General features: G+C 35.2%; 2 protein-coding genes across 3 annotated transcripts; both read right to left on the reverse strand.

Moving 5' to 3' along the window:
- Window positions 1-3,977: 3,977 nt before the first annotated feature.
- LOC133309726 (LRR receptor-like serine/threonine-protein kinase RPK2) lies at window positions 3,978-7,856 on the reverse strand. Of its 2 annotated transcripts, XM_061510525.1 has the most exons (3): window positions 7,382-7,856; window positions 7,117-7,336; window positions 3,978-5,382 (listed from the first exon to the last, which is right to left on the reverse strand). In XM_061510525.1, exons 1-3 carry the CDS (start codon window positions 7,693-7,695, stop codon window positions 4,276-4,278), a joined length of 1,641 nt encoding a protein of 546 aa, XP_061366509.1. In that variant the 5' UTR covers window positions 7,696-7,856; the 3' UTR covers window positions 3,978-4,275. The 2 variants fall into 2 exon arrangements, with proteins under 2 accessions (XP_061366509.1, XP_061366508.1); XM_061510524.1 differs by having other exon boundaries at window positions 3,978-7,856.
- Window positions 7,857-10,963: 3,107 nt separating this feature from the next.
- On the reverse strand, window positions 10,964-12,923 carry LOC133309723 (uncharacterized). Its single transcript, XM_061510521.1, has 3 exons — window positions 12,064-12,923; window positions 11,218-11,348; window positions 10,964-11,046 (listed from the first exon to the last, which is right to left on the reverse strand). Exons 1-3 carry the CDS (start codon window positions 12,921-12,923, stop codon window positions 10,964-10,966), a joined length of 1,074 nt encoding a protein of 357 aa, XP_061366505.1.
- Window positions 12,924-15,567: the final 2,644 nt, after the last annotated feature.

Raw genomic sequence — 15,567 nt, forward strand, 5'->3', positions numbered from 1 at the left:
TTATCTAGGTTTGTAACTTAGGAAATTTTCTATGAATATCAAACCTTACTCGAGTTGTTCCTCATCCGAGACGGGTTATTTTTACAACTCGAATAAATTCTTATTTTTGCAACTCGTGCATTTTACGAGTTCCGGTATATTGACATGGCCGAGGTCAAACATTATACGGATTCCGCTTTTTGTCACTCTCCGTGACACATGTTTGTTTTAACTTAACGTTTTGTTAAGTCAGCATTGATGAAGGTGATTATTGTCGCCTTCGATCATGACCTGGGTTTCGTAACCCGGTACTATCCAAGGTAAAGGTAGTATTGTCACATGTCCTACTTGGGTATTTCGACCTTAGTACGAAGCATTTCGACTTGATCAGAGTCAGCGTGACAAATTGTGCTTATATCTCAGATTTATGCTGATGCATCAGAATCACAAGGATCCATATTTACGAAGGTATGTACTTGTTCCCTCATTTTACTTTAACCCGGATTCGTATACCGTGTTTTTATAATATTCAACTCGACCTTTTGCCTGAGTTTCAATTTCAAAGGCGTCATGATGACTTGATTAGTGTCGCTTTAATCTGCCCTTTTGAATTTTAGTTCATTTTGGATTATGGAAGCGTCCTCCCACTTTCCCTGAACCAGGCTTGATGTCGCATGCATGCATTATTCTTACATTTGAACCCGGATTGGATCCGTCTTCCAGTTTATATATTGGATTTATATTTATCCTGGATTGGATATCTCCATATCCGTCGTCATTTTATTTTCGATTTATATCTCGAATCTTTATGTCTATCTTGGATTGGATCTCGCCATATCCGCCTTCAGCTTGGATTGGATTGGATCTCGCCATAACCATCTCCATTTTACCTCCGATTTGCATATCAGATCTTTATCTCTCTCCCGGATTGGATCTCGCCATATCCGCCTTCGACTTGGATTGGATTGGATCTCGCCATATCCATCTCCATTTTACCTCCGATTTGCATCTCGGATCTTTATCTCTGTCTCGGATTGGATCTCGCCATATCCGCCTTCGACTTGGATTGGATTGGATCTCGCCATATCCATCTCCATTTTACCTCCGATTTGCATATCGGATCTTTATCTCTCTCCTGGATTGGATCTCGCCATATTCACCTTCGACTTGGATTGGATTGGATCTCGCCATATCCGCCTTCGACTTGGATTGGATTGGATCTCGCCATATCCATCTCCATTTTACCTCCGATTTGCATATCAGATCTTTATCTCTCTCACCGGATTGGATCTCGCCATATCCGCCTTCGACTTGGATTGGATTGGATCTCGCCATATCCATCTCCATTTTACCTCCGATTTGCATCTCAGATCTTTCGTTTAATTAACCATTTATATCCCGGAGGGCCGGTCTTTATTTAATAAACCATTTATATCCCGGAGGGCCGGTCTTTATCTCGGATTTAAGTGCCATCCTGTTGTAAGGATTGCAATCCGTCTTCATATTTATATTTCAGATTGGGGTGTGATCTTTTTGCCAAGATCCCATCTCTCCAATCCAGTCTTTATTCTTTATCTCGGATCCTGATGCTGTGATCGGAATGCTTCGGCTTCATTTGCCGTGGTCTTTTCATTTTCTCGAGCCCGGCTTCTTGTGCCTCGGCTCTTCTTTCAGTTTGGCTTCTTTAGCCCAAGTCTTGCGTTCATCTAGGTGGATTTCCTTCTTTATTTGAGTGGATTTGGATCTCCTTCCTTTTTTTAGAGGGAATCTCTACACCACCTATTTGATTATTCTTTGCAAAAATGCAACATAGTAAAGCATGAAGTAGGCTATTAGCAATAATTTTGCTTCAATCAATAATTATCTGTGTGTAATCAGATAATAATTGTTATCAACAATTAATAGTTGATCAGCATCAATCAATAATTAATATTAGTTGACCGTATTTCATGTTATCAGATTTGATTGAGCATCTATCATAAAGCCACGTGTATATATATATATATATATATACTAAAGGCTGTATTAAATACATTATGCCAATCAAGACAAATATTTGATTTGTCCACAAATTACTCCCAAAGCATTCAATTTAATAAGGTTTTAATCAAAGGCTGTATTAAATACATTATGCCGATTAAGACAAATCTTTGATTAATTTTATCAGATATCGATATAAAATATTAAAAAGGTGAATCCTTTTATCAGATATCGATATGAAATATTAAAAAGGTGGATCCCCACAGACGGCGCCAATCTTACGATCTGATAGATCGATATGTCCAATCATAGATTGGTATGTTAATATAGGATCTGTTTGCCCTCCCTCAGGTACCTATAGGAGAGGTACCCTAGAGATCAGCGGATCACTGTGCACAATAATATATACGACATAGTCAAGGCGTGGGGTGTGTGCACAGTGACAAGCTAAGAGAGAGAGTTTAGAGAGTGTGTACCTTATTGGTTAACCCCTTATTTATAGATGGGTTACCTGGCAGGAGTGGACTTTTGGGCCTCTCAGGAGCATTGGGGGTCCAATTGTTGATCTTTTGCTGCCGTAGTAGGATTAGCATAATTAAAGAATGTTTCCTTAATTCCCTCTTAGCTGTTAGCCTTATTTGAGCCTTCTAAAATGTAGGCCTTTGTCAGGTCCATAACAGTATTATCCTTTTTTTAATTCTTCTTTCCTGCAAAAACCAACAAAATAAAGAAACTTGTTGAAGCTGGCAAAGATAATTGGAAGGGTGTTACATCAAGTGAACGAGAGTTTTGAACTTTTGATGTTTTTACCACATACCATATCACACCAGGCTTATAAACAATGCTTCGTTCTTATATTTACTTATAGTAAATTCTTGAATCATGGGGAATAGATTCATTATTGATTTCTACTCATTTTAAAGGAAGGTTAGCAGATAATTAGAAAAGTGAAAATGAGCTGGCATGCAAGTAGGTAAATGTCAGAGGACATGCCTTATGTGTCTACCAAAGGGGTGGAAGAAGGATAGAAGGTTTCTTGCACAGATATTGGAAAGCTGAGGAAGTGAGTGTACTGTGTTTTTGTCACAACAGTTTTCTCACTCCAGCTGAGTTTGATAAACATGATGGTGGCAGTGATGAGGTGCACCAACTGAAGTATATTGTTCTCATGTAGTACATTCTATACCCACTTAAATTATAAAAAATAGACTTGGCATATGAAGAAGTTGCCAAGAAAATACGTGTAAATGTCGTTAGGTGAGTCAATGACTCAATGTATTATAATATATTTTTGTTTTTAGATAATGTATTATAATTTAAATGGGTTTAGAATGTACTACACAAGGATAAAAAATTGATCTCCTTTGTTCACTCTTAAAACCCACGGCACTACTAATCTGGGTGTGGAAATCATAGATATTATGGGAGGATTAAAGGTAGGAGAGGACAGTGGCACTTGTTAGAATTATTTTACATTTTCTCTGCACCACTTTGTTGGTGTTTTCTTTAGTTTTGTTGATTTTAGTTCTCATAATTTTGAGTATGTTTTTAGCTCAAAAAAAAATGAGCTGGAATTTTTAAATTAGAACTAAGTTGAATATGAAAGTTTAAAATAAGGAGCACTTAAAATTGGTATATTTAAAGTTATCGACAATATTACCAATTTTTATGGATTATATATATATATATATATATATATATATATATATATATATAATTCAAATATCATAAGTTTATTTCTTTTAATAAAAACTACATGATTCAGTATTATAAAAATGTTTAAATTTAATTTTGGATTTTGTTTGATAGATCTGATTACAAGATAAGTTTTCAACTTTTCATTGACGCCTCGATGGTTGAATCATAGCCACAAGCTCCAGTTTTGAAACTTCCTACTCCACTCATTCTGTTATGCGGTAGACAAGAACGAAATATAAAACACTCGCCTAATCAAGAAACCGATTCTATTCTATAATATTATTGATTGAACAAATAGACATGAAATCAAGAAACCGATTCTATTCTATAATTTTATTGAACAAATAATATGGAACAGAAGAAGTATACGGCATGGAAATCAAATATCTGCATTCTTATGCAGAATCTCAACAAGTCCCCTAGCCTAATCTAGAAAAGAGCGTGGAAAATTGGGGGCACAACTATATTAAAATGTACAAGGCGATTTAAGTACAATTTGGGAACTCAGCCTAATGCAAATACAAAAACATGGACCCAATAATGCTAAATCACAAATTACAAATTACAAGTGGGAATATTTCTAGGATTAATGTCAAAGGATCAAAGCCTCACAAGGGGCTAGCATGATGGGGGTTGAAGTTGCTTAAGCCTTCTTACAACATGTTTCATTGTAGGTCTGGTAGAGAGAGAATCAACAGTACACACAACTGCTAAGCGTAGCACCTCTACCAAATCATCTCCTGGTCCTGCATCCCATAACCCAGCAGTGAAGAACTCCTTTGCCCTGCCTTGTCTCAGTAGCATCCATGCCCATGCAACTATGTTGAAACCATTCCCATAAGAAGAAAATGAAGGGTCCAATGCCTTCTTGTCTGAGAGCAACTCTAGAAGCACCACACCATAGCTATACACATCAGCCTTATCAGAAACACGACAAGTCATGGCATATTCAGGAGCAACATATCCAAATGTTCCTGCCACACCAGTGGTAGCATGGGTCTCCGAAGTTCCCAGAAGTCTAGCCAATCCAAAGTCAGATAGATAAGCATTAAAATCATCATCCAGCAAGATATTGCTGGGCTTGACATCGCGATGAAGAACACGAGGTACACACTGATCATGCAGATAGGCCAGTGCACGGGCTATGTCCAATGCAATCTTGTGAAGAATTCTCCAATCCACAGCCCTTGTGGATCTCTCCTGGATGAACTTCTCCAGATTACCACCTGGCAAATAATTGTATACAAGAAACATCTCTGTCTCAGAAGCATGAAAACCAATCAGAGTGACAAGGTTTGGATGATGAAGCCTTCCAAGGGTCTTAATCTCTGCATTGAATTGTTGAACACCTTGGAAACGTCCTACTGCCAGACGTTTGACTGCCACTAAGTTTCCTGGCGATATCTCTGCCTTATAGGTTGCCCCAAATCCTCCATTCCCAATACAGTTGCTTGCATTGAAATTTCCCGTGGCATGGACAACACTTTCAAATGTTATTTGGACCCCAATATCAGCAAACAATTCAACTTCTTTTCTCGCAGAACCAACAACCCTGGACTTTGGATTCCACTTCCGTGTGTAAAAGAATAGAACAATCAGGGCAATAAGAACAGAAACAATGGCCGAAGCAGAAGTTATAGATGCTATTTCAATAGAACTGAAGCTATTCCCACTCTTTTGGTCAGTAGCTTGTGGTGGTGCAACAATATTAGAACCATCAACAACCTGCCCTGGTTGATTGGCTGTTGGCACAGTTAGAGATAACCCGCGGCAGGAACTTAGATATGGATTCCCAACAGCACTGCTGCATTTAATCAAGTTACTATGTGATGGCAAGGATCCAGATAAGTTATTGAAAGACACATTAAATGCTGAGAGCGTACTGACATTTGCCAAACCAGCAGGAACAGGTCCAGAAAGGAGGTTGTTATTGAGTAAAACATCGGTCAGATTTCTCATGTTCTCAATATCCTTTGGAATCTCACCAGTAAGGAAGTTCGAAGAAAGATCCAAGACTTCTAAAGAGTGCAACTGCCCCAGGCTGGTAGGAATTGAGCCATTTAACTCATTACCAGCCAAAGAAAGAAGCTTCAGATCCTTCATCTGCCCAAGGCTGGTGGGAATCTGACCTTGTAACTGATTCCTACTGAGGTTCAGAGCAACAAGAGAGACCGAATTCCCGAAGGCAAGGGGAATTGGTCCTGCAAACAGATTTCCAGATGCATCCAGAAATTTTAATGATCTGCACATTCCACCAAAATCGGAAGGAATCTGACCAGATAACCTATTATAACTGACATTTAAAAGCAATGCATCTAATCCATCACATTTCTCAAATAGATACGTAGGAAATGGTCCCGTAAGATTGTTTTCTCCAACAAGAAAAGCGTAATCAGTTGCCTTCCCGAGCCTGTCACGTGCTATTGGCAATGACTGAATGCCAGTAAAGTTGTTTTGCCCAAAGTTGTGAAAAGCTGAAAGACCAACTCCCCTCAGTGATGGTAAAAGGGTTCTCTCACGAACCTTTGATGAAAAAAAGGATGCATATGGAGGGGACATGTTGTCAGCATCAAACAAATTTCCATTCCATAAAGTAACAGGGAGACAAACGTTACTATTGGAGAAATCAGGAATTGAACCAGATAAGATGTTCCCACTAACATCAAACAGAGTCATACAGGGAACATGAAGTTCTTCAGAAAGCTCGCCAGTAAGGTTGTTTGAGCTTAAATCAAGAAAATGCAGCTTCTTGCAAATACTCAGCTGGTTTGGAAACTCCCCACTGAAAAAATTTTGAGCCAAATTGATCATCTCCAAGTTATCACAACCACCCCAACTGCCTGGAAAACTGCCTTCCAGGTTTACCATAGGAGCCCACAATATTCTCAGCTTTGGAAGCGCCATAATTTCTGCAGGCATTGCACCTTCAAAATAGTTCAACTCATCATTTACAGAAATCAGTTTCCCCACCGAAGCACCAGCAACATCTCCATCTCCGAGTGGATTGAAAAGATTCGACAGCACAAGAACAGACAACTCCGTACAATTCCCAAGCTCTCGGGGCACAGAACCACTGAGAGTGTTCCTCGAAACATCCAACACCTCAAGGTTCTTAAGATTGCCAAATTCAGCCGGAACAACATCTTCCAACAGATTAGAATACAGCAAAAGCGTCCGCAACCGACTACAATTACCCAAACTCGCCGGAATCCCTTGAACTAATAAATTACCAGATAAATCCAAATGCTCAAGTTTCCCACAATTGTCCCCAATCTCTGGTGGGATAACCCCTCCAAGCTGATTAAACAACAAATACACCCCCCTCAGCTTTCCAACAAAACCAGGAACAGAACCATTCAATTCATTGGCAGCTAAATTCAAAACCTCCAAACTCTCAAGAGATGCAAAAATTGAACTTGGTATCTCCCCAACAATCCTATTGAACCCGAGATTCAGAACCCGCAAATTCCTCAAACCACTAACCCGAAAAGGAAGATACCCGGTTATCAAATTCCCCTCTAGATCAATAACCTCTAAGTTTTCCATACGCCAAATTTCATCAGGAACTTCACCCTCCAACCCATTGAAGGGAAGGGAAAGAACCCTAAGCTCAGAAAGCTCACTGATCAAAGGCGAAACCTTCCCAAACAAAGAACCATTACTACCCTCACAGCTCCTCCTAATTCCAAACCCATAAAGCGGAAACTGAGCAAAATCGGAGCACGGGTGAGAGTTTCGTTTACCTCCGCCGGCAGCGGCGGCGCCGTTTCCGGTGATGTTGAGCGCGACGACGCGCGAGCTCGAGTCGCAGAGGACGCCGAACCAGAAACAGTGGTCGGAATCACCGCCGGCGCCGGCATTCCACGTGGATAGCAGACCGGAGGGGTCGGAGAGTGAGCTTTTCAGGCGAAGGAGCACTGATTTGTCCGAATCGGACGAAACGGCGTCGTTTCGAGATGCGAAGAGGAGAAGGAGTACGCAGAAGAGGAAGTAGAATCGAGTAAAGGAAAAAGGATAAGATGGAGAAGAACGAAACATCTCATACAGAACCAAAACGAATTGAAACACTTCTTCCCCCTTTTTTTTCCACTGAAGTTGAAGAGAGAAAAAGGGTTTTTCTGAAAACCCTAATCCGAAAATTGAGGGGAAAGGTAGACAGAGAGACGAAGAACAAGGAAGAACAACACTCAAGTCTCTGTACTTTTCGCAAAACGCGTTTTTCTTCTTCTTTTTTTTTTTTTTTTGGTTTTTAAATAATAAAAATGATTTTTTTTCAATTTTCTCCGTAAGGTAGAGTTTCGTGTAGTTTGGGAATTGGGATTGGAGGGTGATGGGGTCCACTGACATTACAGGTAGGATGGGTAGGGACCACACGTAGTCAACAAATCAAATGTAAGGCTAGGGTTGATTTGAGATTGATTATTGAATTTTTAGGATTGAACTATAAAATGAGACTTGCTAAGTTAATCCTATAATTGTTGGATAAAAATGAGAAGACAGAATAACTAGAGGATTTAACTCCTGCATATATAGAGCTTGATGCTAGTATCAAAATCAATATCATGAGTTTCTAACTATGCCTTGTTTCTAATCAAGTGGCAACAATCTCATTTCATTGTTTTTGATGTTATTCTCATTTTGGTTAACTTGCAAGTTGCAACTCTTTACAATACAACCATTGGCAAAAACTAGAAAGGAAATTTTGGAGGAGCAAACTATTGAAAATTACTTCAGAAACACTGACTTTTACCTTTTATTTGTCAGTTAAATTTTTCCATAATACAAGATTTTTCTTGACCAACCACATAATTGGCCACTAATATCTATTTCAGGGGTTACTGCTCTTCATAGTGAGATTTTAAAATCTTTTTCACCTATAACTTCAGATATTGAAGAGATATCTTCTACACAATGATATATGTTGTTTCTTTACCAAAATGCTCTCAGAGTCACCGTACCATTAAACACCATTTCCTTTTCTCTTGACTTAGGAATATTTTCGATGACTCTTACCATATTGATCTATATCACTATCTCTTTGAGAACGAAACATACATAATTTCCCCAACACAACAATTCAAACATCTTCCCTTAATTTACATTTTAAAACTTAAATATAGAGCAAGAGTTGAAGATAAGAAAATATGTCTCCAAAAAATTTGATAACTGAAAGTCTTGGCCGATATACTCTATAACTAAGGAAGACAAAAAAAAAATAATAAAAAAAAAATTTCCAATCACTAACATGGCTATGCCTATTCAGTGCTATACATGAAACTCAAATCCCTGCTTTAAGTGATGTTTGAATCACGAGCACTGCTATTTGTATAGAAAAGATTTTATGAAATAAGTTACGTATTACAAACGTCACCATTGCATGTGACCATTTCTCACCTACCCCTGTTTTTCACAAGTGACTAACACACTTTATTCAATTTTAATCTGAGATTTTATTAAAAACTTAAGACAGGTTGCCACCTCATTCAAAAAGATCCTAATAAAATCATTTCTTTGGGTCAAAACATTCTTATCTTATCACAAAATATTACAATCCGTCTCTTTATATCGTTGGAAAGCCATTTAACAAAACGGTGTGTTTAATTATTGGATTTTATAATTCTTATTTAACATGAGATTTTGAATTTTCCTACACATCTTTCGATTTCCGTGCCAACATGGGTCCTACACATAATTTTTTCTATCATACGGGTCCCACATGCTTTTTGTCTCTACAACATGAGAATTCAATTCTCATGTTGAATAAGAAATATAAAACCCTTAATTATTACCGTATATTGACAGAATTACGGACAGAAATATCTCTGACAGAATATTCCGTCAATAAAGCGGTCATTAGTCCTTTTAATCTTGAATTGGTTAGTGTTTCAGTCTATATTTTTGACGGGAGTTTGCCCATCGATAAACTCTGTCGATGATGTTGAGTGTTGACCGTTCTAGGAGTGTTATAACAAATATTGACCTGTTCTCTTACCCGCGCTAAATGCTTCAAATCATGTAGTAATTAACACTTTCCTTAAGATGACTTGGAAAAGTTTGGTAGGATGTTTTAAAAAATTTGCCTATCATTGAAATTTGTATAACAAATTTAGTTTATGTATAAAATTGAAAAAATTTATCATTTCACTTTTCGTCAATATTTTATCTTCAATCAAATATAGATTTAGAAAACAAAATTATATTTCTCGTTTTTAACTTTTTTAGTCTACCAAACAATTTTTTTTTTTTTTTTAACTTTCCTACTAAACTGACTTTCCACCATATTCTTAATAATTGTATTTCCGTGATAAATTTTTTTTTCTTTACCAAACACCTCTTAATTCATTTTACCATCTTCCAAGGATTAAGTTGGAAAAAAAAAGAGTTGGAAAGAAAACCTGCAAACTCAATGCTAGTAGCAATTCAAGTAGGCATGACATGTTTTTGATTCCGAAGAGAACTTTTAATGTTCCAGGAACATATATTCTTTTCATTAAAATGTAACATTTTAATTAATTTCTTTTTCTTTATCTTCTGCACACATCACACTTTCTATCTAGTTTTGATTGACTCGTCCCATTGAGTAAATGATAGTAATAATTTCGCTAAATTCATATCAAAATTATTAACACTCGAAGCAATGAACCGATTAGAATATTTAAAAATAAAATAAAATTATTAACACTAACATGGTCATTTTATTTTACATATTGACATGATATAAATAATCTGCCAAGTTCAAATTACATGAATAAATAACATAAAATTATAAAAAATATGTACACTTGAATAACTTCAAAATTCATAAATAAAAGTAGAGGTAAATATGTAACTATTTGAGTCTAAAATTTCAGGTCATGTTGTTGGATTACACAAACACAAATATCACACACACAAATAATCTACGATTTTTTTCAAATGTCATTTTCATGTCGATATTAATTCGACATGAACATGAATATGAAAATTTCACATTATGTTCGAATTGTGTTGGGGTGAGGTGTAGGAATTTAAAAGTTCACACCAAATAATAAAATCTATGACATAAACTTAGCATCAGAATCCACCAACTAATAATATTGCCAATCTCATCACTAGTACTTTCATTGTGCCTAATCTGGCTCGTATTACACTATCATTATGTCAGATGATTCTCATTATGCAAAACCTTACGAAGTGAAATACAAATCCATCTCTGTCATCTGATAGATATGCATATACACATGAGTAGTATTAAATTAGTAAACTGTTATCACTCGATCTTCACCCTCCATCATCTTAACATTAAAATCATTTACTTCTCAACCATTTACACCAAAGCTGCACCTGGAAGCTTAGTGTTCCAAGCTAGATCTTCCTTTTCCTCTTGCATTTTATGGAAGATACACAACTCTGAAATAATTTCCATGTAACTATGAGGACCCATTGTATGTCCATATTTGATTAGGTTGGCATTCTAAAAGGGGCAAAGTCAAATAATTATTGCCGTTTCAACATCATTTGAAGACCTTTCTCAAAAACATGGTGACCAACAAGGAAAGCAAAAACACCAATTTCTACCACCTTGACTTTTTGCAGTTTCAGTTTCAGGATTAGGAGGTGGCAATGGCTTCTCTGGCTGCTGCTGTTCAATTTTATCTTGCTTTACTGACTCTACTGTTGCAAAACTAGTTCTTCCTCCATCAGCGGTCAATCTGAAAGAAATCAAGAAGGAAATGATGGTTAATAGCAGGATATTAAAAGAATCAAATTATTCAAGGAGTACGAAAATTTTTCTTTTCACGTTAAGTGGATACCAAAATTTAATTTCATGGCTGAGATTTACGATATGTATGATTAGCCATCCAAAGAAAATGCAGCACTATATAATCAACTGCTTAAAAACATTGCCTGAAACTAAACATTGAGAAGCTAGGCATAACATGAAGTAACAAATAAGTAGTCTTGCACATCTGATTTCTGTTAAATATTATGCCACCTAAATTAGTGATGGTAAATTTTTATAGTAAGATATTATTAAACTTTAAGTTATCATAGTTTGAGTTATTTGCAAACAAAGTACATTTCATACCTCCTAAATTGTAACATTAATGCATTGGTCATCTATATTGGGTTGTACGTGTTATTAGCAAACTTTTAAGAGGTTAGAAGAACTAGTCTGCAAATGATACTACTTTTGCTTAACTCAGATTCCACCAAAGAAGAATATCTAATTGATTTCAATCATATTTCAGAACAGCTTTTGAGACATAGCTATGCTACTTATTGGTGAGGTTTGTGTGTGTGAAAAAACATATTCTCAGTCTTGTTGGTTTGCATTCAATATATCTAGACTCTAGAGTCTCCTTAGAGAAGTTATGGCATAATGATAAAACAATCATATATAAGCAAAGATATGATGGAACTCACATAGGAAATTGAAATGAACGGGTGCTTATATCACTCTCAATTGAACGGTATGAGACGCTGGCATAATTCTTGGATTCCTCTCTAGGGACATTTATTGTTTCTTTACTATGATCATCATCTGGAGTTTTGTCCAACACAGTTGTCTCAACTGCTGTTGATGTTTCTGTTTTTCTTTGGTCATCCTTCTCAACTAAATCTTCAGTTTCATTTGATGTTTTTTCACAATCATCCTGCACAGCTAAATCTTCAGTTTCATGATTACGGTCATCCTTCACAACTAAACCATCTGCAGTTTCATCTGATGTCTTTTTATGGTCATCCTCCTCAACCAAGTCTGAAGCTTTATCTGATGAATCTGATGACACAGAGTGTCTCTCCTTGTACACTTTTTTGTCATTAGTTGTTACCTCTTGAGCAGGTGGCAGTGCTGGAGGCATGGGCAATAATTCCCCAGATCTGAACATAAAAGCATGATCCATTGAGAAACTGCTGTTTCCCAAGTGTAGGCTAAATAGTGATTCGTTTGAGGTAAGACTCCATTCCATAGGACTTGCAGGTCTAGAAAACACAGAAGAGGGTATTCTATTTGGGTCATACCCATTAGGACTCATATACTGAATTGGAGGAGATTGTGTAACGGACCCACTTTGAAAACTCCACACTGGAGAGCCTAATCCAGCATCCTTAGTTTCAAAATTATCTATGCTATCATCATCTGATGAATCTGAAGAATCTGATGAAATAGAAGAACTTGAGTGTTTTTGATTAGCAATAGGATCATCATCGTCTTCAGGAAGATCAAAATGCACTTTCAATTTCTTACCACTGTCTCTCCTATTCTCATAACTCAAGAAAGCCATTAATTTTGAAGCTCTACAAAAAAAGCAAGACAAGTAGAAGCACTTTTAGACCACAATTGTTACAAAATAGCTATTAGATTATAGCAATAGCATACAATTTTGATAATAGAGTTAACAAGTTTATCTATTGATGATGTTTTGGGCACTAAAAGAAAAGTTTCCATGTGTTAATATATGCCATGTAACACCCACAACATATTACGCTCATCCTTATACAATAAGAGATCATTTGCATCATTAGCATACAACATATAATCTTCATGATTTAAAAAAAAAAAAAAGGGTAACCAAAAACCCTTGTTTTTTATTTTATTTAAATCATTAAATAAAATATTGGGGAAAACTTATAAAACTTACTCAAATTTGCAGAATTATAATTCAGGAAACCCAGTAGCTTCAATTTGATTATAACGATCCTTCAATAAAAAAATTGGTGTTTTGCACCAGAAATCAGGAGATGGAAAATGACAAAGAAAATTACGATGAAATTTTGAGGAAAAGAGGGAGAAATTGGAAACGGGGTTAGGAAAAATTAAGGAGATGAAATCTGGGTTTTGGGGTATATGGGTTTGTCTATGGAGAAACACAGAAAGGGTTGACATTGTTAAAGGAAGGTAAGGAGAGGATAACGGGAATCAGAAGGTTCATGTAACAGAGTGATTAATCATTATGTATCAGAATTGAACCAATTCTGGTAGCCGTTAGAACCTTATACGGTTAGAGCCTAATTAAAACATTTTAGGTAACTGTGACAGTTAGATATTAAAAGAAAAATATTATTTTCATTAAACCATATGTAAATCACATAAAACAATATATATATATATATATATATATATATATATATATATATATATATATATATATATATATATATATGGGGCAAGATCATCTTACACCGGTGTAAAAATAATAAGTCTTACACCAAATCTTAACCATTGATTTTTTGCATCTAACGGTTAAGATTTATTAGGTCTCACTCATTAATTAATTTTTAATTCCCAATAAATCTCAACCGTTAGATGCACGGAAATCAACGGTTAAGATTTGGTGTAAGATTTATTATTCTTACACTGGTGTAAGTTGATCCTATCCTATATATATATATATATATATATATATATATATATATATATATATATATATGGGGTAAGATATTCTTACACTGGTGTAAGAGTTAAAAGTCTTACACTCAATCTTGACCATTGATCCACTTGTATCTAATGGCTCACATTACTAAAAATTTAGAGCCCTTAGATATAAGTGGGGTCAACGGAAAAGATTGAGAGTGTAACTTACACTGGTGTAAAATGATCCTGACCCTATAAATAAATATATATATATATGGTAATACTTTTCTTATGTTGTATAAGAGAAGTACTATCTCCTACTCAAACAATAAGTAAGAGAGAAAAAAAAGTTGGAGGTGAGAGAAAAAAATTCTTGTGGGACCCATTTGAAAAATGTGAGTATAGGAGATAATATTTTTCTTATGTAACATAATGAAAATATTTCCAATATATATATATATATGGGATAAATATTTCTACAACCACTTTAGATAAGGTTATCTACAGCCACCCTAAAAACTACGTCATTTTGATTAATGAAGATTGTTTCTGTAATTTTAGATGAATTAATGAAGGGTGTTTCCGTAATTTTGTTTATTTTTTTTATCATATGCATTTTACTGAAACACCCTTAATTAATTCACCTAAAATTACAAAAACACATTTCATTAATCAAAACGACGTAGTTTTTGGGATAGCTGTATATAATCTTATCTAAAGTGGCTGTAGAAATATTTTTTCCTATATTTATATAAGCTTTAATGTTTCTAAAGTGAATGTAGATAAGTTATCTACATTCGCTCCCAAAACGACGTCGTTTTAGGTTAAAAAATTAAAAAATTATGATAAAAAAGACTATTATAATCCAATAAATTATAATTACAAAAATACCTTGATTTCTGCCTCAAAACGACGTCATTTTGGGCTCAATGTAGATAAGTTATCTACATTGACTGTAGAAAAAACGAACTCATTTATATATACAGGGGGTTTGAGAAATGTTATATTTAGCAACTTACAACATTTTACAATCAAATCTTAACCGTTGATTTTCGTTAATCTAATAGTTATAATTTATTAGATCATAATTATTATTTAATATAAGTTTTTGAATTTTAAAAAAGTTAGTACAGTTGATCATGTAATCCTTATATATATAGATTAATTATTTGTCATGTCACTTGACCGTGCTGTTACCCAAAACTACGTCGTTTTGGATATTTATTTTCATTATTTAATCGATCGAAAATAGATGTTATATTTCTTTATCTTCTTTTATTATTATTGATTCACCTTTGTATGTTTATAAATTATGATTCCCGACTAGACAAATTCTTATGTCAAGTGACTTGACATCCGATTATCCCTATATATACATATATATGAGTTTAGTATTTCTCATTTTAAATGACACAATTTTGTGTCATTTTTAATAAAACTACGTCGTTTTGGTGTGTTTTGTTATTTTCTCTAATTTATAAAATTAAAAATAAAAAAAATGGAGGAGAGAAAATGTAAAACTTACAAAAATGACATAACTTTGTGTTATTTAAAATGACAAATATTTTTTCATA

This window comes from Gastrolobium bilobum, unplaced genomic scaffold, assembly GCF_033153095.1.
Source record: "Gastrolobium bilobum isolate Gb01-03AN ecotype WA unplaced genomic scaffold, APGP_CSIRO_Gbil_v1 utg4635, whole genome shotgun sequence".
NCBI classification, from domain to species: Eukaryota; Viridiplantae; Streptophyta; class Magnoliopsida; order Fabales; family Fabaceae; genus Gastrolobium; species Gastrolobium bilobum.